This window comes from Euprymna scolopes, chromosome 4, assembly GCF_053919585.1.
Source record: "Euprymna scolopes isolate OS-2025 chromosome 4, ASM5391958v1, whole genome shotgun sequence".
Classification (NCBI taxonomy): Eukaryota; Metazoa; Mollusca; class Cephalopoda; order Sepiida; family Sepiolidae; genus Euprymna; species Euprymna scolopes.
This window is the reverse complement of record NC_136485.1, coordinates 138,421,791-138,445,677: the sequence shown is the minus strand read 5'-3', so window position 1 is coordinate 138,445,677 and position 23,887 is coordinate 138,421,791. Positions and strand designations below refer to the sequence as shown.

At 35.1% G+C, this 23,887-nt stretch overlaps 1 protein-coding gene across 1 annotated transcript in view; it reads left to right on the top strand.

Moving 5' to 3' along the window:
• The window catches only part of LOC145269416 (neuronal acetylcholine receptor subunit alpha-5-like), a 315,989-nt gene that overhangs the window by 153,720 nt on the left and 138,382 nt on the right, over positions 1-23,887 (top strand). Inside the window, exon 2 of the mRNA XM_080125103.1 lies at positions 4,383-4,534. Coding sequence (XP_079981229.1) covers positions 4,383-4,534 — 152 coding nt within the window. The remainder of the gene's footprint in view (positions 1-4,382; positions 4,535-23,887) is intronic.

Below are 23,887 nucleotides of genomic sequence, written 5' to 3'. Positions count from 1 at the left end.
GTGATTGAGGCTGAAGGCGTCTACATTGAATAGATGTCAGCTCTACTACATATTCAAGTTACCTGCATTAATTCTTTCAATGAAAGTTTTAAAATATTGCTGTAAAGTTGTTTTCTTTAGGGCGACAAATATATCATTTCACACTGTACATACATATAATAAATAATAAAACGCCTAAAATTCCTGCTGATTTCTAGTTAGCAACGACCGTTGGTCTAAACTGGAACTAGCAGTACTACCCAACATTACCCGGGACAAGATGTAACATTACTTCTATCCCTCTCCATTTCCTTTCCCCACCGTTTCTCTTCGTCAGCATCTCTTTCTTCTGTCGCTTAGCCCATTCCTTTTTCTGTACACACACATATATAACTCAAGTCGGCGAAAAATAAATAAATGTGAAAGAAATCCGAGTTATTTTCTTTCATATTAAAATCTGCTTATACGTTTTGATAACATTATAACACGATCAGCCGGTCACTGAGGTGTGACTGGCTTCACATGTTATACTATATGTCTTAGAGTAGTCTCATGAAGATATGAAGATGGACCAGTCATTAGGGTCTGCGTAGTTAGAATAAAATCATACCTGAGATGTTGGATCTGGGTGTGGCTCCTTTCTTTTCTCAAGATGATCTCTTCACCCTGGTGGCATTCTGGTGGGAATCTTCATCTCTTTGTCCTCAGGGCCGCCTTTCGACTTAAGACATTTATGGAGACATTTATGGCAACACAAGAAAAACGACACGCGACACAATTGTAATATATATGAGAAATCTTAACTATTTATTTTAATATATATATATATATATATATATATATATATATATATATATATATATATGTCCCAGTGAACTCATGAATAGGGCAACTGACTATCAACTCGGTGGTGTTTGGCTCGATCCCGGGCTTAGAATGAATGTTGGTCTAGCTATACTGAAGTACTGCGATGCAGTGAAACAGTCTGTTTGTATATATATATATATATATATATATATATATATATATATATATATATATATATATATATATATATATTGCTCTTGTTTTTCATTTTCAATATAATAACAGAAAGAAACCATCGAGTTATTTGTAACTAAGTTATTCTCGATTCAATGCACAATTTATGCAAATACGTTTGAAAGTCACATCTTATTTGGTTATTTCTTTATTTGATTGTAAAAGTATTGGATCGAAAGCATTGCAATAAGTATTTATAAGATGATGCTGCTGCAAATAAATTAGGCTAAAAAAACTTCTTATATCTGCTAGTATTCTATATCTAGAAAGTCACCATTCACCCGTGTATTAAGTGTTGTTTCCACATTTGGGCTAGTGCACCAAATACTAACCTCTCTCTCTTGAGCAGGGTACAAAAAAGAATTTCTAACCTAATATGCTCTCCACTGTCTGCCAAGCTCCAGCCACTGTCACATTGCCACAGAGTTGCATCTTGTGCTTTTATTATAAGTACTTTCACGGAATGTGCCGCGTTGAACTTAATGCATTTGATATCCTCAACGTAAATTCCTTACTCCTTACTAGCAGCAAAAGTGAACCCCTTCACTGTAGAAGTCCGTAAATGCCGGAAAATTTTCTACTCTGATAGTTTACTTGCTTGGATCGTTTTCCTCCGAAATTCCCTCCATGTCTCCTGTTTTCCCAACAATACAATCATGCATATATTTAAATGTAATGTTTACAAACATTTTGCTATCCATATCCAAAACAAGATTGCCTCTCCCCCCGCAGAAACCTTATGAGTCACCGTGGCTCCTTTACGTTTCAGTAGCAATCTGCCTTATTTTTTGGAGGGAGGGGGTGAAGAAAAGTTTTAAAATACATTTTAAATAACTTTTTTGTGTCCTAAAGTATGTTAATTAAAAGGCAGTTAACAGAATTCAAAATGGAAAATTGCAAAAACTATGAAGTTATCTCTTCCCGCAAACAAAAAAATAAACAAACAAACAAAAACGTAAAGTAAAAGTCGGAACTTGCTCTTAATAATTCATTTAAAATAGTCGTCTGGCAAGAAAAGTATGGGATCTTTTCAAAAAATATTTTCATATTACGGTAAAACTCGGAACTTCATTTGTCTTTCTCCGATTGTAGTCAGCACTGCTTACACCAAGACTACAAATCTATGGATACCTATTCCGAAAAAGCATCCATTATTGTACCTTACTATTCTAACAACGTTACAGTCACCGATTTGAAGCGGATTTTTTTTATCACATTAAAACAATTAACATTAATTTGTCGACAATCCTTTTTGAATGGAAAATATATAGAGTTATCTTCTCTTGGCAATGAGCAATAATTAAGTTACGTCCTATTGTCTGTCTTTGATCTATTTCGCATATTCCCAGTGACATATGCTATTACAAATTGTACGTGTTTTCTTAATTAGACTTTGAGAAAAATAACAACATTTAAATATATATATTTATTTGGTTGTAAAGAATTTATTTTCTGTTTTCGAAATAAAATTATTCCAATTAATTACATTACCACTACAAATAAAAGCGAGGCTGTTATCACAGGTTCGAAGTTTGTTTAATTTTTAATTCCGTTGTTTCCGACATAATTGCTGTTATGATTTTTTTGAAAAGATATTATATAAATTCATCAATACAGTGAACATTGTATTATATCATTTTTTTTTTCTCGAAAACAAATTTGTATTTGTAAAGCAGACAGATAATTTCCCGCTGTAATATATTAACAATAAAAACTCATGTAATTACAACGATTGTAAATAATTCCACATTCTTCTTCTGTGAACATAAAACTATTCAGAACTTCTACCAGGAAGGTATCTTTCCAAGAACTACCCGTTTTCAGCACACAAGAACACGAGGTTGCTTTTCAGCTGAAAAATTATCGTTTTCAAGTTCAATGTTAGCAAGTTCTTGTTGAACGATCCGGATTGTGCCCAGTTTCAATCATTACAAATGCTCACGTTTTGTCTCACTGTGCAGCTGAAAAGCGCATTACCCTTATCCTCGAGTGGCCTTTGAGTTTTAATAAGACGTGGCTCTTTAGAACAAAAATGAATTACTAGTAGTTTTTTTTTTTAAATTTCTGAGATAAGGAATGGTTATTCGTATTATTTGGATTATTGTTCTCATTTTGAGTGTCATGTTGACAGCATTTCGGCCTATGTAACCTCTGACCTTCTTCAGGCGTATCATCTGGAACTCGAGAATTTGCACAGAATTTCGAATTTCACGCGGGTAGCATTCTCTCATTCCGCCAGCTATGTCTTAATAAAGGTACTAAGGAATTCGCAGTTGCATTTTCCCGTCGCTCACACTGAGGATTGAACCTTCAGAAGAATACCACTTTACAGACGACTTTTTCCATTCAAAATACTGTAACCGCTATACCATGGGTCATTGCGGACAATGCTCGTACGAATTTTAGGAGCTTTAAATGTACTTTTATTTCTAGATGTAAATATCAATATATATATATATATATATATATATATATATATATATATATATATATATATATATATATATATAAAGGTGTGTGTGTGTGCGTGTGTGTGTGTGCGTGTGTGTGTGTGTGTGCGTGTGTGTGTGGTTTTGTTGTTGATTTTTTAAACGATATTAAGGTGATTCGGTGTTTTCTTAGAAAGTCGCCCTGTTTTTATTTGGACGTATTAATTTATATTTTTTTAACAGTAATCTACGTACACGCGTGTTTCGGGGTCATACCCCTCTTCAGCGTAGCAGGCATTTATTTACAGATTTTTTTTTTTCAAGATTAACGCCTTGTCTCTTAAACCTCGTATTCCAATGTGTTTAACAAGACTCTGCCTTGTCGAACACGCGGTACTCTGTCTTTGTCCGACCATGTTTAGAACGCGTATTTTCCTGTTGCTCTCGGCCTCCTTGTTTAACACGTCTATCTCTCGCTTCAAGGGTTCACGTTTTTCATTTTTATAATCTTTTTCTTTCCTTCTTCCTTGTCGAGACGTCACTTCGTACACGGATCATTTGCATGCGTTGGTTGTTGCTGCTACTACCATACGTGCGTCCGCGCTCTGTTACATATTTACCAAACTCCAGCTTCCGTCTCATCGCTGCAATGTTTCATCACTGTGTTTTTTTTTAACTTGCACTTAAACGGAATGTGTTCCAACGAATTACTGCACTTGTGCCCACTTCAACGTCACTACTCGACACGCAGCAAAATTTCACCCCTTCAATCTAGACTTTTGCAGATAGCAGAAAGCTTTCTGCTCTAATAGATTTTTTCCTCAAACATGTTACTATTTGGATAGACAAATTCTTGTTTTTTTTGTTTTTGTTTTTTTTTAGATGTCGACAATGACGTTAATCCTGCGGTGTTTCTCTTTTTTATTTTCGCAGAACACTCACGTCTCCACCAATATAAAGCAGAGGAACGCCGATTGTTTGCGCACCTCTTCGAAAATTACGACCCCCTTTCCCGTCCGGTTCGAAATGCCAGTTCAACAGTTGTCGTGGATTTTGGACTTTCACTCAATCAAATCTTAGACTTGGTAAGTTTCCTTCATATTTTTAAACTAATGTGTGTGTGTGTGTGTGTGTGTGTGTGTGTGTATGTGTGTGTGTGTGTGTGTTCCGGATTATAAAATGTTCGAATCCGAGCCAGGCGATTGCTAATGATTCTTGCATGGTCCAGTAACGTCGTTGATCCCTTTGCATTTATTTATTTCCAGAAAGTAATTTAGCAATGAATATTTTACTCAAGTGTTAGCATTGTGCAGTATAGTTAACAACAAAAATAAAAACGAAAAGAAAGTAAATATATAACAAATAACTTCTACCAAACGCAGGAAAGTTTTATTTTCTATAAATTTGTATAGCTTTTAAGGTTAGACAACTTTTAAATGTTTTTTTTTTAATTTCAAATTTTGTATTGTTGCCTGTGAAAAATGAGAAAAACAAAAATACAACTAGTAAGTGTCACCAATAGGTCGAAAATTACACTTTTGATTTATTGGTGACAGCTATTAGTTGCATTTTAGTTAAATTTTAGATTTTTCAATTGTTAAGCATACAATATAAAATCTTCATATCAAGTAAAATACGACACCATCTTTAATACCATAATTTTACAAACCTTGAATACAACAATATAAAATCTAACAACAAAAAACACACACACATATTAAAAAAGTTCTACGATTAAAAATCTATGCGAGTTGATGGAAGATTACATTTTCTTACATCATTTTTATCCAAATCGCTGCTGACAAAGCGTGAAGCCAGTTGATATAAGAAGCTAACAAGGACGATAGATGATTACCGCAAATAAGGAAATTTCTACTGACTTTAGTCTTAAAAAGGCCAAGGTTATAGGTAGACGTAAAACAGTCAACATGAAGGGAGTTTCACAAGTCTGCAGTTTTTTTGGAACGAAGCTACTAGAATAAGAAGCTGTGTTACAACGAGTCATCAAAAGAGCGAATCGATGAAGACTACTGGACCAACGACTCAAACAAGCTGGAACAAAAGAAGCAGGGAATAGATAAGACAATCATGAAGAACACACGCATTAATAGTATTTATAAACAGGACCTAGATTAGCAACATCACGTGCCAATCAAATTACAGATAAGTTTCTACACCTCAGCCAGAACTCTCAAATTCGACAAAGATTCAAAAGCCCAAATATGACAACTGTACTTCATAATGGTCTGAAAGTAAATTTGCTGTTGACCAAACTTTCAAAAACGTTGCTGATAACAGAGAGAAACTAATAGGAAGATCACCAGCATTTTAAAAGATGGAGAAAACAAAGGACTCTATCTAACAAGGGAAATAGGACTGAGACAAACAAGGATTAAATAATTAATTAAGTTGCAAATTTGTAAATTCTTGTCTACTGTATAGCACAATCGTCAAAGTGTTAATCACGCAACTTATATAAGTAACATCATTAATATGACTTCTCAGACCGGTCACTTCCCTAGAAGTATCTAGAATGTCATCTCACTGTCAAATATCTGACGTCATATCCGACCAAATATTATTAACTTACTCCTCACGATTTTTAGCTTGCATAAGAAGAGTCTCATGTTTGTGCCCTCCGAGACCTCTTGTCGGAAATATAATATTTTCTGTTTTCAACACCACGCCAAATCTATCACAGCGTAAAATTTATATAAAGATCTTTTCGATTCTCTATTTAATTTAAACTTTATTTAGGCGATGATAGATGTTAACGTTCCTTTAACTCACTATTGCAACTATATAATGCTGCATAATTAGACACGAAAGAGCAATGAATATCCACGAAATTTGTATGTTAAGTTCGTATTCGCCTAGACAGCGAAACACTGAGAATATCGATTAGTCTGGAACAAGAGACAAACATTTGATATCTTGACGTATTCGATTGTCTTACAGATCCGTTCGTTCGATGATCACATGACACCTGGTAAAGTAGATGCAGAATCCGATTCGAGACAGTAACATGATGACCTTGACTGACATATCTACAATACCAACATTCGTGAAAACGCGGCAGCAAATGCATGTGCTCATGTTTACTTGTAAATCTTTCTCTCACTAAAAAGGCTTGCGTTAGAACATCTGTTCTCATTTGATGGCCAAAGTTAAGTAACGTCGGGCCCGCTCAATACCAGGTGGGTGACCATTCATGGTTTTGTGGGTTGACGTCGACACATACTCCGTAAAAACTGAAAAAAAACTAACATCATTATTTTATAGTGTTTGGATTCTTACGACTACTGTTCTCATCTTGAATGTTATTTTCACGACGTTTCAGCCGATGTATCCTTCGACCATCTTCAGGTGTATCAAGTCGGACTCGGGAGTCTTGATGTCGAAAGTTTTCTTACTAAAATGTTCCCGTTTTATATGGCATGATCACGTGAAAACATCTGTTTTCAATAGACCAGTAAAGTTAAGCGTCATTGACCCTGGTCAGTAGAAGATGGGTGACCATTTGGAGAGACGAGGTATTGCAGGTGAGAGAACGTCGACACCTCCCCGAAAAACTGCAAAACCCAATATCCTTATTTTCTATTGTTTGGATTATTCTGACTACTGTTCTGATCTTGGACGTTACTCTCACAACGTTTCAATCGAAGTATCCTTCGGCTTTCTTCAGGTGCATCTTGACGTCGAGCTTTCTCGCACTAAAATGTTCCCGTTCGATACGGAATAATCACGTTGAAACATCTGTTTACATTAGAAGACCAAAGTAAAGCGACATTGAGCTTATTCAGTACCAGACAGGTGACCATTCGGACGTTGTATGTGGGAAAATATCGACACCTCCTCAACAGAGATGCAAAATTCTGTTAATTTTCCATGGAAGATTATTTACATACGCAAGAAACACCGTTGGAGCTAGATTGTAGCGTTGTAAAACACTGCCATCTATAAATATAAAAGCGAAAATGTATGTATGCATGTATGTATGTGTGTTCGCTTTTTCTGTGTGTCTACAAAAGGCTTATTTCAGAGAAGCGGTCGCTCGCTTCACGACTTTTTTAAACTTTTATATCACATATAAATCGTAATATCTCACAGTTAACAACGAAGCTCGCCTGTCTATTTAATTTGCTCGATTTCGGGAAGATAAATATTCAATATTTGTCGCTCGCCGCATGTGGGTTAGTCTTTTTCCTATAACATCTTGGGGGTGGGGAAAAAAACGTTCAGCAGTAAATGAATACTATCCCGCAGTCAAACTTGACCTCATTAACTCATTAAAACGGGTACCTGCTAAATCCAACTAATTAAATAAATTCAAACGTGTTTCCGTTAGCATCTCGCGGTGGGGCAATGGTTAACATCGCACTTTTTTTCACACTTTAATTTACAACTTTGCCTCAAGGATTCGGGTTCGATCCTCATACTTACTTTTTTTAACCCCCCCCCCCAAACACCCGGGAAACGCCGGGTACCCCTTGCTAGTTAATAAGAAAAGAAAATGCAAGGGCACCATGCAGATTTACTAGCAAGTATTACATCTTGGATCCGGTTTCGAGCGTTTGGGTTAACTTCAGTTTTAGCACTCGGACTTGCTCTGCTCCGGCCTGGTCAAAGGACGGGAGTCCGCCATCAAAAATGCGCCACCCAACTCTCCCGTCAAATGTCAGACCGATGGGAGCAAAGGCTTCCATATGATATTGAGTAGGTATAGATAAAACAAAGAAAACAAATACTTGTATCCTCATCAAATCTTCCGTGCATACGGTTAACAACTGAAGCGAGAATGACAGATTCAGCAGGTTAGTTAAAAGCAGAAAGATTTAACAAAGCGAGAAAAATGGAAAGGGGCGTACAAAAATCCAGATATTGAGTTTTATCATTTTTGGGGGTCCATTTTTTAAAATTTTTCTGTAGAAAACTGAACGCTGCTTGAAACACAAGAAAGCTTCTCTGGCTTAATGTTCATCAAAAAACCAATCGGGGCTTGAAACACAAGAAAATCCCTTGGGCTGAATGGTTTCTCAATGCGCTAAGCACAACGCAAGGAGGAAAACTTTACCTGAAATGAGGGAATCAAAGATATGACATGAATATATTAGCGGCAAAGTAATTTAATTCCAATTAACACTTCCTTTCCTTTAGAACGGAAGCAGTGAAAAATTAAAAAAAAAAAACATCAACCTAGTCTACAGAGAAAGTTTTGATCCAAGCATATGTGTAAATAGTTCATAGCAGAAATACAATCCTGAGCCTTTCTAAATAGAGTTCATCCTACAGCTCAAAACACAGTAAGATGCTGATATAGCGATTGTCCTCCATCGTGGGGGGGGGGGCAAGTTGTTTGTTTCGTGGTGCAACAAATCCAGTCTCATAAGGTTCTTCAAATGAAATATATTGTCTCATACATTTGTTTTCTCCTCCTTTCTTGGTCTTAGTACACTCAGCTGATGCCCTTGTGCCATCCAGTTAAGAAGGCTGACTACTTCAATAATTCCATACGTGGCTGCTATAGGTTCCTGGCCACGCCACTGGCATTTTGCTTTGGCGACCATCACAGTCGAACACGAATCAAGAAGTGTTTCCATTATTTCAATACTCTCATCTGCTTGTCTTGCGTCGCATCATTAGGGAGCCGACTTCTTCAGTATTGCATAATACGTGGCCGCTCTGGGTTCAGTCCACACCGCTTCACGTCTGTTATCGTCAAACACAGATCAAGAAGTGTCCTGAAATCTTTTTTCCCCGTTTCAGGCTCCCATGTGGCGCGTGGGCGTTACGTCAATCAAACCCCGGCGCGAGTCTTTGCCTACGTGACGCGATCATCTCTCGCTGTGATGGTCGAGACTTTCCATTCCAGGCCTTTTTGCTTTCGTCCGGCGAGTGCGGATGGCTGTAACAAAAGTTTTGATCAGAAAAGGAAAAAAAAGCTAATAATGCCATGCACAATACTAATCTGATGTTTTTGTATAAGATTAAAATGCCACACTTTGTCGAACACATTTGAGCATTTGGGAAGTTATCTACAAATTACTATTAGCGTATGAAGCGATGCTCTTCCTGTAAACACATTACGCTTAGGTACTTTGGATAATGTCAAAACATTATTCATTCACTGCCCGTATAGCAGAATCCGTATAGCGCAACGGTTAGGAGCCTCGACTATCGTTTGGGCGATCAGATTTCGAGCATGGCCTGAGGTAGTTGCTTGTCTAGCCACACTGATGAGCTGTGAAACAGTACTGTATGTTGGTGACTATATATATATATATATATATATATATATATATATATAGCCGTTGAAGTTTTTTTAACATTTGAAACTACACAAAAAATTACTTTTTATCATTCGTTAAAAAAAAAAAAAATACTTAGTCAGTAAGTCATTTAATCACCTGCAATCACTGCATCAACTCTCTCGAATTTACTATAATACCAATTTTTTTTAATTTTTCAAGGGATCATCAGTTGTTTACCATGAAACACTGTTTCGGGGATTTAAAAACAAAACAGTATATTACTTCATGGCTCCCCAGCAGTGTTGATCAAACACCACCACCCTTAATCTTAGGAAGAAGACATGTTACAATAATTTTTTTTATCCAATTTCCTATTATATATATATATATATATATATATATATAGTCATCTACAGACAGACTGTATCACAGTTCTTCAGTGCGACTACTATATATATATATATATATATATATATATATATATATATATATACTAGCAAAAGTACCCGTCGTTGACTTGGTGCAAAAACAGCCTACAGAAAATGTACTCTGATTTATGAAACATGATAGGTTATTAAAAGGAAAGGTTGTAAAGAGATAGCTTCGAATTTGGGGTATCAAAACCAAAGCAAAATATGATGAAAGTAAAAATAAATTAGATAAACCCCATAATTTATTATACCATACCTGTTCACACTGACACACTTATCACAATATTCTGTGGATCTATATTAAAAAAAAACCTTGTTAAACTTTGTGACATATTTCCATTCTATGGTGGTCAGGTGCGAACGAACACCCCATAATTTTGTTATATCATATTTATTCAAACGGAAACATAATTATCAAAGTATACTTACGCAGATAGATATGGAAAGTCTTTATTAAAGTTTGTGCATATTTCCATTATATGGAGGTCAGGCGCGAACGCAGACCCCACAATTTTATTATACCATCCCTATTTAAGTTAAAACATACTTATCGAAGTCTTCTCATGTACATATATATCAAAAACACTTGTAAACGTTTTTTTTTTTAATTTAAATTTTTTTTATTTCCATACTTTGTGGACCAGGGGCGTACGCAAACCCCACAACTTTAATGAATCATCATTATGCTAGATCAAACATACCCATTCCTGTGTCTCGATACATCTTCTATCATTATATGTGATCAGTATTCTATAATACTCAACCATATAGGAGCCTATTCGTGACCAGACACACACACACACAGACGTTCAGCTTTATATATATATATATATATATATATATATATATATATATATATATATATATATATATATATAGCAGGAAGACCCGATGTTGCTCGGGATTGAATGGTGATCAATGGATGTTTCACACTTCCATTGTTATCGAAACCAGTAAAATCACCCATTTTTCAATCTAATCGATTAGTTGCTATTTCTAATTGGGGACGCGTCTCTGTGTATTTGAAAGAACCTTTACATGTTTCCCCGCAGTGACTTAGTCCAAGTACATTGTAGTCTACATTGAACTGTACAGAACTTACTGTTTATTTTATAAATTACTTTTATATAACAGATTAAAAAGCTTGCCCTATCTCTGAATACACTTTATGTAAAATTTCAAATGTTTAGACCAGAAATTGTCTGAGTAATTTGGTATAGACCGCAGACGTCAATTTTTTTTTAAATTTGACCCCTATTATGACCCCTTAAAATTTATAGTTTCGGACTCAAATCACTTTATTAAGTTAGATCCAGGTTCAAGGAACCTATATCTAAAATTTCAAGTGTCTAGACCCAAAATTGTCGGAGGAGTTTGGTAGAGTTCTTAAAGGTCAAATCGTTGAAATTTGACCCCTTAACAGCTAAATTTCTGGCTGACACCCGTCACATCGATTTTCCCAAATCTCAGTACCCGGTATTTCAAATTTCGAGTCTATAGACTAAAAATTGACAGAGTTATTGCGTAGGGAAATGTACACAGACAGACAGACACACAGACACACAGACACACAGACACACAGACAGACACGTTCACGTTTTTATATATATATATATATATATATATATATATATATATTACTTCATTTGTAATAATGTCTAACTAATAGATACGCAGTAGTATCAATGGATACGTCATTAAAAATTAATAACAAATACAGTACAGTATATAATATACATGTATATAATACGCATACATTATAAATAACACCAGAAGGTAGGGTAAATACCGTAACCAGGGACCGGAAAAACATCGTATTCCACGTTGTAACCTGAAAAAACCGTATTCTAGGGTCACTGTATCCCAGGATTCTACTGTATAGATGAAATTAAATTACATTATATGTTTAAATTTGGTAATGACACACAAATAGTCATACAGGCACTGGAATCTTCGGGAGATATCAGTCATACGAGTTATTATAGGTGTCACAGGGCTTATGAAGAAGAACGTGAAGTCCTACCTAACTAATATTCCTGGTGAACCAAGTGCAAAAGAGATCCAGACAATTGCACTTAAGGAAACAGCAAGGATACTAAAAAGAGCTCTCGGTTGGTTTCAATAAAAAGCAGGGGAATGTTGGCAGCTAGTTTGGCTGCCTCATACCCAGCATTACAATCTTGAAAGAAAGAAAATGAAAAAAAAAAGCAATACATAATTATTTGTTTTAATTTCTATCTACATCTTTTCGCAAATACAAAGAAACAAAATGGATGTTAAAAGTAGATCTTAATTCCGGTCTTGTTATTTTTAATGTGTGAATATTTCGTTTAGAAATGAAATTTGGTTGTCCAAAAGAATCGTTTGCGTTTATCGGTAAATCGCAATCTACAAGCGTACTTTGGCTTGAAAAAATGAGCCAATGATTATTTGTTATTCCATGGATAGATTTCGCGTGGACCGACTTGAAGAGTTCGAATGCAAAACGCGATAAACGCCATTTTATAAAACTACGAAACTATCACAACAAAATGTGTTGTATCTAAACAATCGACTATACTCCCAAATCATACATTAATAAAAGGTGAGAAAGAAAAAAGGTCGAAACTCTTCTTAACTCTCAGCGTTCTACTTGGCTGGCATAACGCAAGGAGGAACAGTTTACATGAAAGGGGTTAATCTTGAACGGCTTTTTACTTCGATAGGTGGTCATTCATCAGTAAAAATGATTAAAACATGTTATCACAAGATTGCTTCCCTGATAATTACAACGTGGTGCTCTTTATATCTAATTTCATCAAAAACTTAGCACAAACCTTATCTTTAGGTTGCTTTAAACTTGAATAATTGGCCATTAATTAGTAAAAATATGTTACCATTATATTTGCGTTTTCGTTGTTGATCGTGGCCATAGAGACGTTCATTTGCTCTCATTTGCAGCAAGTTTCTTTTAAATTGTGTCAGAGTTAATAGTGAATTGTCGTTAGTCATTCCAGCATTCATTCTTTCTAATGAGGTAGAACGTTCTTAAATCGATTTTTGCCCTGCGGCCTTACGGTAGTCTGAACACATTTCCGTATTCCACCATATTGCTGTCAGCAAAGCTACTCCGTTAGCAGTAGACACCAATTTCCATTCTCGGTAGCAGTTTCTTTCGACATCAATAACAGAATAACACTTTAATTGTTTTACGATCCTTTTTTTTCTGTTTATCTCTTCTTGGCCCTTTGATATTAATCACTATCACTGCTGCTATTCATATCCAATCTCAATCTCTATCTCTATCTCTACTATTATATAAAAACAGTAGACAGATAAGATAATTCTAGAGAACGTATACCATAAGACTATAGGAAATACGAAGACCAGCAACATCACGTCCGTGAGAAAAAGAGGTTGATAGTGGGACCAATCAAATTGCAGATACGTTTCTACACCTTAACAGGGACTCTCAAATGTGACTGAGATTCACCAGCTAAACAGTACTCCAGATATGGTCTGATAGTAGATTTATAGAGATAAAGAATAAAGGTATGAGAAAGTGTTGGTGTTTATGTATTTTTGATACCGCGATATTTTTAAATAGTTTTTTTTTCAGGTTAAATTAAAGTTTCACGATATTTTTTCGTTATTATTAAATTATAAGATGGAAGCACAGAACAGTTACAAAACACCCTCCCCTCCCCATGTTAAGAACGGGTTTCGAAATGATACCGTTATTATTTCAGTTCGGTACCAAAAATACATGAGTACCAAAGTGTTTAGAACGACTGCAAGACTCAGTCATATTCTACAAAGTTGACTCAGTCATATTCTACAAAGTTGACTCAGTCATATTCTACAAAGTTGAAAAGAAAAACAACAATCTTCCTATTATTTGTATTCCTCTGACTACTGTTCTCATCTTGAGTGGCATTTTCACAACGTTTCGGTCGATGTAACCTCCAACTTTCTTCAGGTGTATCTTGTCGAACTCGGGAATGTTTCTGTCAAACTCGGGAATATTTCTGTCAAACTCGGGAATTTGGACGGAATTTCGAATGAAACCCTCTATTTACTTAACCGGTGTAACATGCTCTTGTTTCATCAGCTATGACAGGTCCCAAGTAATTTGTACTGGAACTGTCCGCAAGGACCCGTGGCGCAGAGTACTTGGAAAAATCAATTGAGAAAGTGACATTCTTCTGAAGGTTGAATGTTCGATTCTCAGTGTGGGTGACCGAAAAAAATACAATTATCAATTACTTAGAACCTCTACCCAGTCATGGCTGACGAAATGAGAGCATGCTACCCAGGTAAAGTCAATAAAGGGTTCCGTTTAAAATTCGGTCCAAATTCCCGAGTTTGACAGGAAAAATTCCCGAGTTCTGACAAAATACACTTGAGGAAGGTCGGAGGCCGACCGTAACGTTGTGAAAATGATATTCAAGATGAGAACAGTAGTCTGATGGAATGACCAATCCTCATCTCAAAAAGTCAGAAATATAATAAGAATTTTCCTCTACCAAATAACCGAATAAAACTCTTTGAATTTTAAGATATAAATAAACTCACACATAAACACTTTTTTTTTTCAAAATCTCTGGATTTGTTATTAAATAACCAGAAATGCCGTAAAAGAAGACAGCAAACTAAATGAATTGTAAAATTGTATTTCGAGTTTAAAGTATGACACAATGTCATAACACTGATACAACTGAAATGAACCTTCTTATGTCATGGCAGGTTCTTGTTTTTATATTGTGTGGCTAAAGCTCAAAGGAAAAAACATTTTGGCACAGAACTCCATAATTCTTGTGAACAATTCATATTAACATCTAATCTAGGTGTTTGGTTCATGAGTCAAGCTCTAAAATCAAACCTGCAATGAAAGTAAATTGTTTTCTGAAATGTTCAATGCAATATTGTGTGAAGTCGAGCAAATCAAAGAATTTTTTTTCTTCATCCCAATAAAATTGCATTCAATTAGTTCGAATTCTTTCAAAATGCTTTTTTCTTTTACTTATATATCACAGAAATTTTATGCTCAAATTTTGAACATCCGAAGTATCTATATTATATTTCTCGTTGTATATCTGACTGTTTGTCTACTACTACTACTACTACTACTACTACTACTACTACTACTACTACTACTACTACTACTACTACTACTACTACTACTAACAATAATAATAATAATAATTACATATTGGGTATATATATATTAGTAGTAAAATACATTCTTTACTTTCTTTTTATTATCATCAGTTATTATAAAGATTAAGCGTCCCTTTCATATCGTAATATTAGATTTGTATGCGCAATTATTCTCTGCTTGCTTTTTATCATCTGTTATTATAAAGCTTCGGTCTCCTTTTTATCTTATAAATTTAAATGTGTATATGCAAGTATTCTTTCTGTTCGTCTTCTTCTTATTATCATCAGTTATTATTAAAATAAAACTTCCCATCTTTGTTGATACAAATTTAATTTGCGTACGTGATTATTAGAAGCTTACCGATCGTCCACCTAACACCGGCACGCGCTTGTTTTTTTTTTTTTTTTGTTTTTTTCTTGGTCCTCGCCATGTGGTGCATTTTTCTTTCTTTTTTTCTTTCCTTTCTCTTTCTCCGCTGTTACGTCACATCGCGCACATGCCTGATCATTTGTATAAGTGTCATGCGGTCTCTGCTGCTACAAGTGATAGCGGCTCTGTTACACTTAATACCACCAACAAAATAAATGAATAAAAACAAAACGTCTTCTTTGTAAAGGTTGTCTTGCAACGAAAGCTAAAAAAATGATTTCTTCATTTAAATAAAAAAATATACAACTTTTTTTGTTTTCTAATATTTTCAAAATGTACACTTACATACCGTATATACTTGTATATACGTCGATTTTTTTTTTCGCTTTTTATTTCTGTTTTTTTCTTTTTTTCTTTTTTACCCACTCCGAATCTTCTCACCAAGAAGAGAAATAAAATGGAAAAATAGTGTTGTAACGATTAATCAGAATTAGAATCGGGAATCGGAAAAATCGGAGCTTTTTGGGGTATCGGAATCGGTATCGGAATCGGAAAAATTTGAGCCTATTTTCCGATGCCGAAACCGATTCCTTAAATTATCTTTTTTTTTAATTTAATTTTGGTTTAAGAAACAACTTTCCACAGCTTGTAGTAAAAATTAAATAATAAATATTTATCGATTAAAACTTTCAGTAAGTCTAAAATCTCTAGATCACCCCCTCACAAGTGTGGTTTTACGTTTGAGAAAATATAGGTACATTTGAGATGTGTTTTTAAGTTAATCGGGACAAAATAACACTTTTATAATTAAATATTTAGAGATTTATAAAGAATCGGAATCGGTAATTGTATCGGGATCGAGAATTTAGTACAGAATCGGTAATTGTATCGGAATTGGGGAAAATATTGGAATCGTCCCATCACTAGTAAAAAAGAAAAGAAAAAGAAAAAAGCGAAAGGAAAAACAGAAAAAAGTGAAAAAAAAGGATCGACTTATACACAACAATATACGGTACATAAACAGTTGAATTAAATTATGTAAAATAAAAATTTACAACAAATTTATTATTTGACAAGAAATTATCTAAAAAGATTTTCAGTTAAATCATTCTTATAGTATGCTTGCGCAAATATTAACTTTTTCAAATGGCTTTTTAAAGGATTTTACCATATTGAACATTATGGATCACGTCATATGCATAATTTTGAACTTCGAAGAACTCACGTTTAAGCTTAGAATGCATTCTTTAAAACTAACAATTCAGTCTGGAATATACCAGTCTCTATTGCTTAAAATTTTACAACCATTCCTGCAGTTTTATTCTTTCAACCGCGTAATATCCTTTTTATGTAAAATTTTTAAATTTAATTTTCAATTTAAGTGCGTATAAGCAAAATTTATGACTACCTATAATTATTTTACTAAAAACATTTTCTTTGATGAGATGAACCATTCATTGAAAAGCCATGAATTAAGATTTTTTTTTAAATTTTCTGTATTCATTGTCAAATAATAATTTTGTTGTAAAGTTTTAATTTATATATATATATATATATATATATATATATATCTGTTCACATACACGTTTCACGATAAAGCTAGAACCCAGAATTAGATAGAATCGAGCAATTGCATCGACAACGGACAACGCCAGACCCAAAGTGGGTTTCAATGTACTGCATCTCATCAGTGACGTGCTCCGACATAGGCGCGAACCCAGGTCGTCGCACTCATGAAGTGTGCAGTACTGACGACCTAACCATATGGGCCACGGCGCAATCTATTGGTTCTACCTCGATTTTTTAAATTCTTATATTTTTAACAAGTTCTACATTCTACGATGTGACAAGCAATGCGTCCTATACAACTAAGATAGTTACTGCTGGTATGCAGGCGGTAGATATCACATCTACAAACATTAACTGAAATTAGCCGACTCCCCAGACACGATTTCGGAACAACCTATTTGGGTTCGCGCCTATGTCGGAGCACGTCACTAATGAGGTGCAGTACATCGAAACCACTTTGAGTCTGGCGTTGTCCGTTGTCAATGCTATTGCTCGATCCTATCTAATTCTGGGTTCTAGCTTTATCGTGAAAGGTGTATGTGATGAACGGGTATTTATATATTTATCTATAATCTCCTCTTAATGTCTTATATATATATATATATATATATATATATATATATATATATATATATATATACTAGCAGGGGTGCCCGGCGTTGCTCGGGTGTTTGGAGGTGTATGCTGTGCAAAAAAAGCAAAAAAAACAAAAAAATGGTTAATTTTTTAAAACTTTGACCCCTATTATGACCCCTTAAAATTTATAGTTTCGGGCTCAAATCACTTTATTAAGTTAGATCCAGGTTCAAGGAACCTATATCTAAAATTTCAAGTGTCTAGACCCAAAATTGTCGGAGGAGTTTGGTAGAGTTCTTAAAGGTCAAATCGTTGAAATTTGACCCCTTAACAGCCAAATTTTGGCTGACACCCGTCACATCGATTTTCCCAAATCTCAGTACCCGGTATTTCAAATTTCGAGTCTATAGACAAAAAATTGACAGAGTTATTGCGTAGGGAAATGTACACAGACAGACAGACACACAGACAGACAGACACGTTCACTTTTATATATATATATATATATTACAGATTGTATCATACTGTAAACCTAAAGTCCATATAAATATTTGTATCGTATCGCCATATATATTTTATAACTTACTATATATATATATATAATTATTTTTTTTACTTACTATATATATATATATATTGCACACGTAATTTAAATGAAATTTCAACTGAAGCATATAAAAGCATTATACGGCATAATCATGTTGACACAACGGTTCCCGCTGGATCACCGAAGTTAAGCAACGTTAAACCTGGTCAGTACTAAATGGGTGACCATTTGGGACTTTCAGGTGCTGTATGTGCTCTCCGCTTATCTCGGCATTGTTTCTAGTCGTCCTGGTCTTCTTCTTGCCACTGGACTCAAACAGTGCCGATTCAGAAGAATTATGGTTGAAGATTACGCAACCCTTGCCTCAAAATTACACGCGCTACTGCCCCTAAGGAGACTCCTTTGTCTTTCAAGACTGAGCGGAAGCATTGGGGGGGGGGGAATATAAAAGCATCAGATTTTAAAAGAAACAGTAATCAAAAACTGCCTGTAGACAACTGAAGAAAATCAGTTCTAAGTATTTACCAAAAAAAAAAAAAAAAAAACAACAAAAAAACAGATGGACGAAAACGACTATGGAACTTTCCTACACAAATTCGACCGAGACATAAGAATGAATATTCTAAAAATGGAAAAATTGCAAAAAAATGATCATTAAATAAAAATACTCCGTGCTCTATACATAGGTAGAGCTAGGTAGTAAGTTATGAAAATATATATGGCAATTAAGCTACACAGAATAACATATCCAACTTCACCTAGGCTGAAAGTAGGCCAGCTTACACTACAACGAATGGATATCTACCCTTTCCATAAACACACAAAGAGAAGGGGTGAACCGGAGGTCAACTGTGCCTTTGTCCTGTACTTGCCTATCAATTGGCTGATTAGGATAGACGCGATGGCAACTAAAATACTGATTGGCTAACAAAAAACTCATTAGCATGTGCGTATATATAAACACGCGACAACCACAACTTTTCTTATAACCCTGACGAATTCTCACGAGAATGAAACGCGGAATATTCTTTGTAGCTTAATTGCCATATATATTTACATAACTTACTATATATATACGGGACGCTTCACTATTTGAAGTAATTTAAATGTAATTTCAACTGAAGCATATAAAAGCATCCAGATTTTAAAGAAACAGTAATCCAAAACTGTCTGATGACGACTGAAGGAAATCAGTTTAAAGTACTTGCAAAAAAACATGTGGACGAAAACGACTATGGAACTTTCCTATACAAAATTGACCGAGACATAAGAATGACCATTCGAAAAATAGAAACAATTACAAAAAAGACCATAAAGTAAAAAAATACTCCGTGCTATTTAACAATATCTGTCTGAATGAAAACATCTTGCATAAATACACAATATATATATATATATATATATATATATATATATATATATATATATATATATATATATATATACAACAAACTGCTATGGTGGCTACTGATTACTTACTCCCACTCCCTCTTACACAACAACAGATACCATGACGCAAAAAACCTCTACTCCCACTACTCCCCCCTAAGTAATTTTCAAACTTTAACGTCTCCTTTTCTTTCTTTTTTCAAACGTATCTAATAGACGCTCTTTAACGTTTTTTCACAACTGAAATTCAACTACAAAACCTCCTCACACTACCACACAACCTCCCTCTCTATTTAATACCCCCCCCCAAATAACTCTCTATCCATTTCTGTAAGTTTAAACTTCAGCCCACCTATAAATTCCGATGAAATTGGTACTCTACCTCATCTCCTGGGGTGAAAATCCAATGGAAACAGTAATGTAAATTTATTATGGCCTCAATAAAAAATTAAAAAATTATATATATATATATATATTATTCAATGCATGTACGTAATGTTTACCGGGGAAGACAATTGAAGTATTTCCCAATAACTAAATGCAGCCGTAAGGATACTTTTAAAGCATAACCTTACAACTTTAAATATGTTTTATTTTTTATTCAATTTATATATATATTTATAAAATTCTCCGGGGAAGACAATGGACGAAGTCTACGTTACTGCCTATATGCTGATTATCTACGTGCACCTCTCCATTTCTAAGTGATCCATGAGGACAGAATTTTAAAACGTATATATAAGATTTTTTTACACAGGCATCACCACATTATCAAGGCCAAGCGGCCACTCAAGGATAAGGGTTAAAGACTGTACAGTAGAAATTGAACAATATAGTAATCATTCGTAATGGAAATTCAATAAATTTGTTAACTTATATGGAACGGCTCATCAAGAACTTGTTTACGTTAGACTTAAAGACAACCATATTGTAGTCAGCCGGAAAGCAGGAAAACGGAGGACAATTCCACAGGCAGATATTAGTGTCCTTCTGCATTTACTGGCCCACGTTTCCACGAAGTTTTTCGAACGTGCTCGGCCGCTGGCGAGAATAACCAGAAGCGGCCGATCGTGAAACGTTAAATCGCTGATAGGAAATTATAATGTTAAACAAGAAACGCCTGGAAATGCAATAAATTAAATTACAAACATATATCTAACTCAATCCCGACGCTAAACCTTAACCCTAACTTGCACGATTAAAATTAATTTTTATTTCTTCAAATTAATAAAAAAAAGTAGCCTTCATGGATTCGTATTAGCTAAAGGCAGGCAGAACGTTCGTTAAAAATTGAGGAACGTTCGACCGAACTTTTCCGGTTATTTCTGTCAGCTGCCGAACGAGGCCGAACCAACTTCGTGCAAAATGTATGTCGGTAAATGCAAAAGCACCGATATGAGTTCAGAGAATTTTCCACTATTTCACTTCCTTCCGACTACATTAGGGGTTGAAACGGGAGGAAAAGTTAGTAAAATCTAATAAACACAAGAAAATTACGACTCTGTAGACAAAGAGACGAGACGATAAACCATATAATAAGTGAATGCAGTAAATTGGCCCCAAAGGAATACAAGAATAGACACGTCCAAGTGAGAATGGTAGTACACGGGGAATTATGCAAACAACTGCATCCCGAACGCACAGACAAGTGGTACAAACATAAGCCGGCAACAGTACTTGAAAACGAGAATCACGCATTCGTAGGGGACGTGGACATACAAACTGATAAACCCATCCAAGCAAGACGACCGAATGTCGTAATAATTAACAAGAAAGAAAAATCCTGTCAAATCGTAGACTTTGTTGTTCCAGCGTACCACATGCTGAATATTAAAGAAAAGGAGAAACGGAGCAAATACACAGAGCTGAAAGAGATCACTAGGAACAATCCCGAAAAACGTTGAAAAAAGAATGGGAGAAATTGGAATCAAAGGAATGACTGGAAAAATACAACGAATAACAATCATGAAAACAGCTGAAATATTAAGAAACCCCCTTGAATGTGGAAACTGGCACACAGGAGCAACAAGCGCGGGCTAGACAAACTGCTGCAAAGGCAAAACATGAAACATTACATGGAACCAAGAACACTGAAACCGCATATCTATAAGTTCTCTAACCCAACCCTACCCTCATTGCCACATAACCTCCCCCCCCTCAAAAAGTGCGAAACCAAATAACCAAGTAGAGTCAAGGAGGAAGGAAAGACCGATGAACTGACCAGACTTCAGCAGAATAAGTGCGAAGAGAACTGGGACCTTGAGGAGGCTTATTGCCACTCAAATCCCAGCAAAGACCAATAGCTGATGTCAACGAGAAATCAATGGCAAGCAGCTGTTGCGATAATGCAAATTTATTTGCAAATGTTATCGAAAGAGGTGGAGAGTACTGGAAACATGGGGAGACTTGTTGTCACTCAGCTTCCAGGAAACACCACAGGCTGTTTTCAGGGAAAGATCTCTGAAGACCTGTGTGAAAGCTCCTTGTGAGCCAATAATAATAATAATAATAATAATAATAATAATAATAATAATAATAATAATAATACGATAAATCCTATAATAAGTGAATGCAGTAAACTGGCCCAAAAGGACCACAAGAACAGACCCGATCAAGTGGGAAGTGTAGTACACTGGGAATTATGCAAGCAACTGTATCTCGAACGCACAGGCAAGTGGTACACACATAATCTGGCAACAGTGCTTGAAAACGAGGATCATAAAGTCCTATAGACATGGACATACAAACTGATAACCTCAGATAAGACGAGGTACATAATTGGAGCAAATTCTAATAAATTAATCATATGTCGGTTGTATAAGACGACTGCAAAATCACGAAACAGTGTTTGTGTAGCCTAGCCTAGAGATTGCAACACCCGGTATCTTATGAAATATCATTTTTTAAAGATATTTTTAACTTTAAGGGTCGTCTTATACGCTGAAATATACGGTATTTTATTTAGCGTCTCTCCCAGAGGTTAGACACAAGGTCAGTTGTGGGTTTGATGAAAGTATTTCTGTGAAACGAATGGGATTTGAACTTGGCTCACCCAGGTTTTCAGAGTGAAAAAGTACATAATAGTTATCCTCATGCTATCCCGAGCAACGTTGGGTCTTCATTGCGATAAAACGTTTGCAATTCGTATTATATTTCAGTATTTGGTCACTTCAAAAGGGTTGATATGCTGTAAAATGAACAAAATGAACCCGAGACCAGAAATACCAAATAATTAATGTTATTTATACATTTTACTATTTTTTAAGGCTGGTAAGGCATATTTTTTAAAAAAATTTTTTGCTGAAAAGGATTTAAAGGTCAAACATCCAGATATGATCGTCCGTTGCTAAAAACAACAGTTAGTTTTTTTTTTTAAGGAAGGTGTTCATGACAATCGATATTTACTCCTCCCTACCCCCATTTTTTGCCTCAGTGACGAAAATAAGCAGTTCAAGAATTGAAGGAAAAAAAAATCACATCTATCGTTCGCAAATTATCCTCATGGAAATAGCATAATCTGATCGATCCCTTTATTATTAGAATACGGGATTGTACCGAGACTTGAATTTCGATCCGAGGAGATAATGGTAGTTTCACCTTAAGCCTAAATATCATGAATCGATCCTCCGTTTGTATCAGCATTTGCTAATGTCAACCTAAAAGGTCCAGTGGAACAAAACGGTTGAAATAATAATAAATCGCGACAAAACGCTTATTATCGCAACGAAAAGATGGCGTCGTACATCATACTTAGTTTGGTTGTTATGTTTTACGGCATATCAACTCTTTTCAGGTTTTCTAATGCAGGATCTGACCATTTTAGCAAAAGTTTTTATGCCTCAAGTTCTAGAGATATCCAACTATTTATTCGCTGTGTTTAGTTTTATTGTTTTGTTTTACTGCATGTCGAGTTATTTAATGTCGAATTCCATCGATTTGACAACAGTTTTTATGCTTCAAGTTCTATAGACTTTCAAATATTTATTCATGGTGTTTGGTTTTGGTTGTTTTGTGGAGGAAAATTGTTGTTTTTGGGTTTGGGCTTTGCAGAACAAGAAGAAGTTTTGCAAAGAGATAATGGAAAAAATAATAACATCAATGTTTGGTGCATTTTATGTCAGAAACAGGCTCACCTAGTAGCACCAGAAATCTTACTTAATATTACG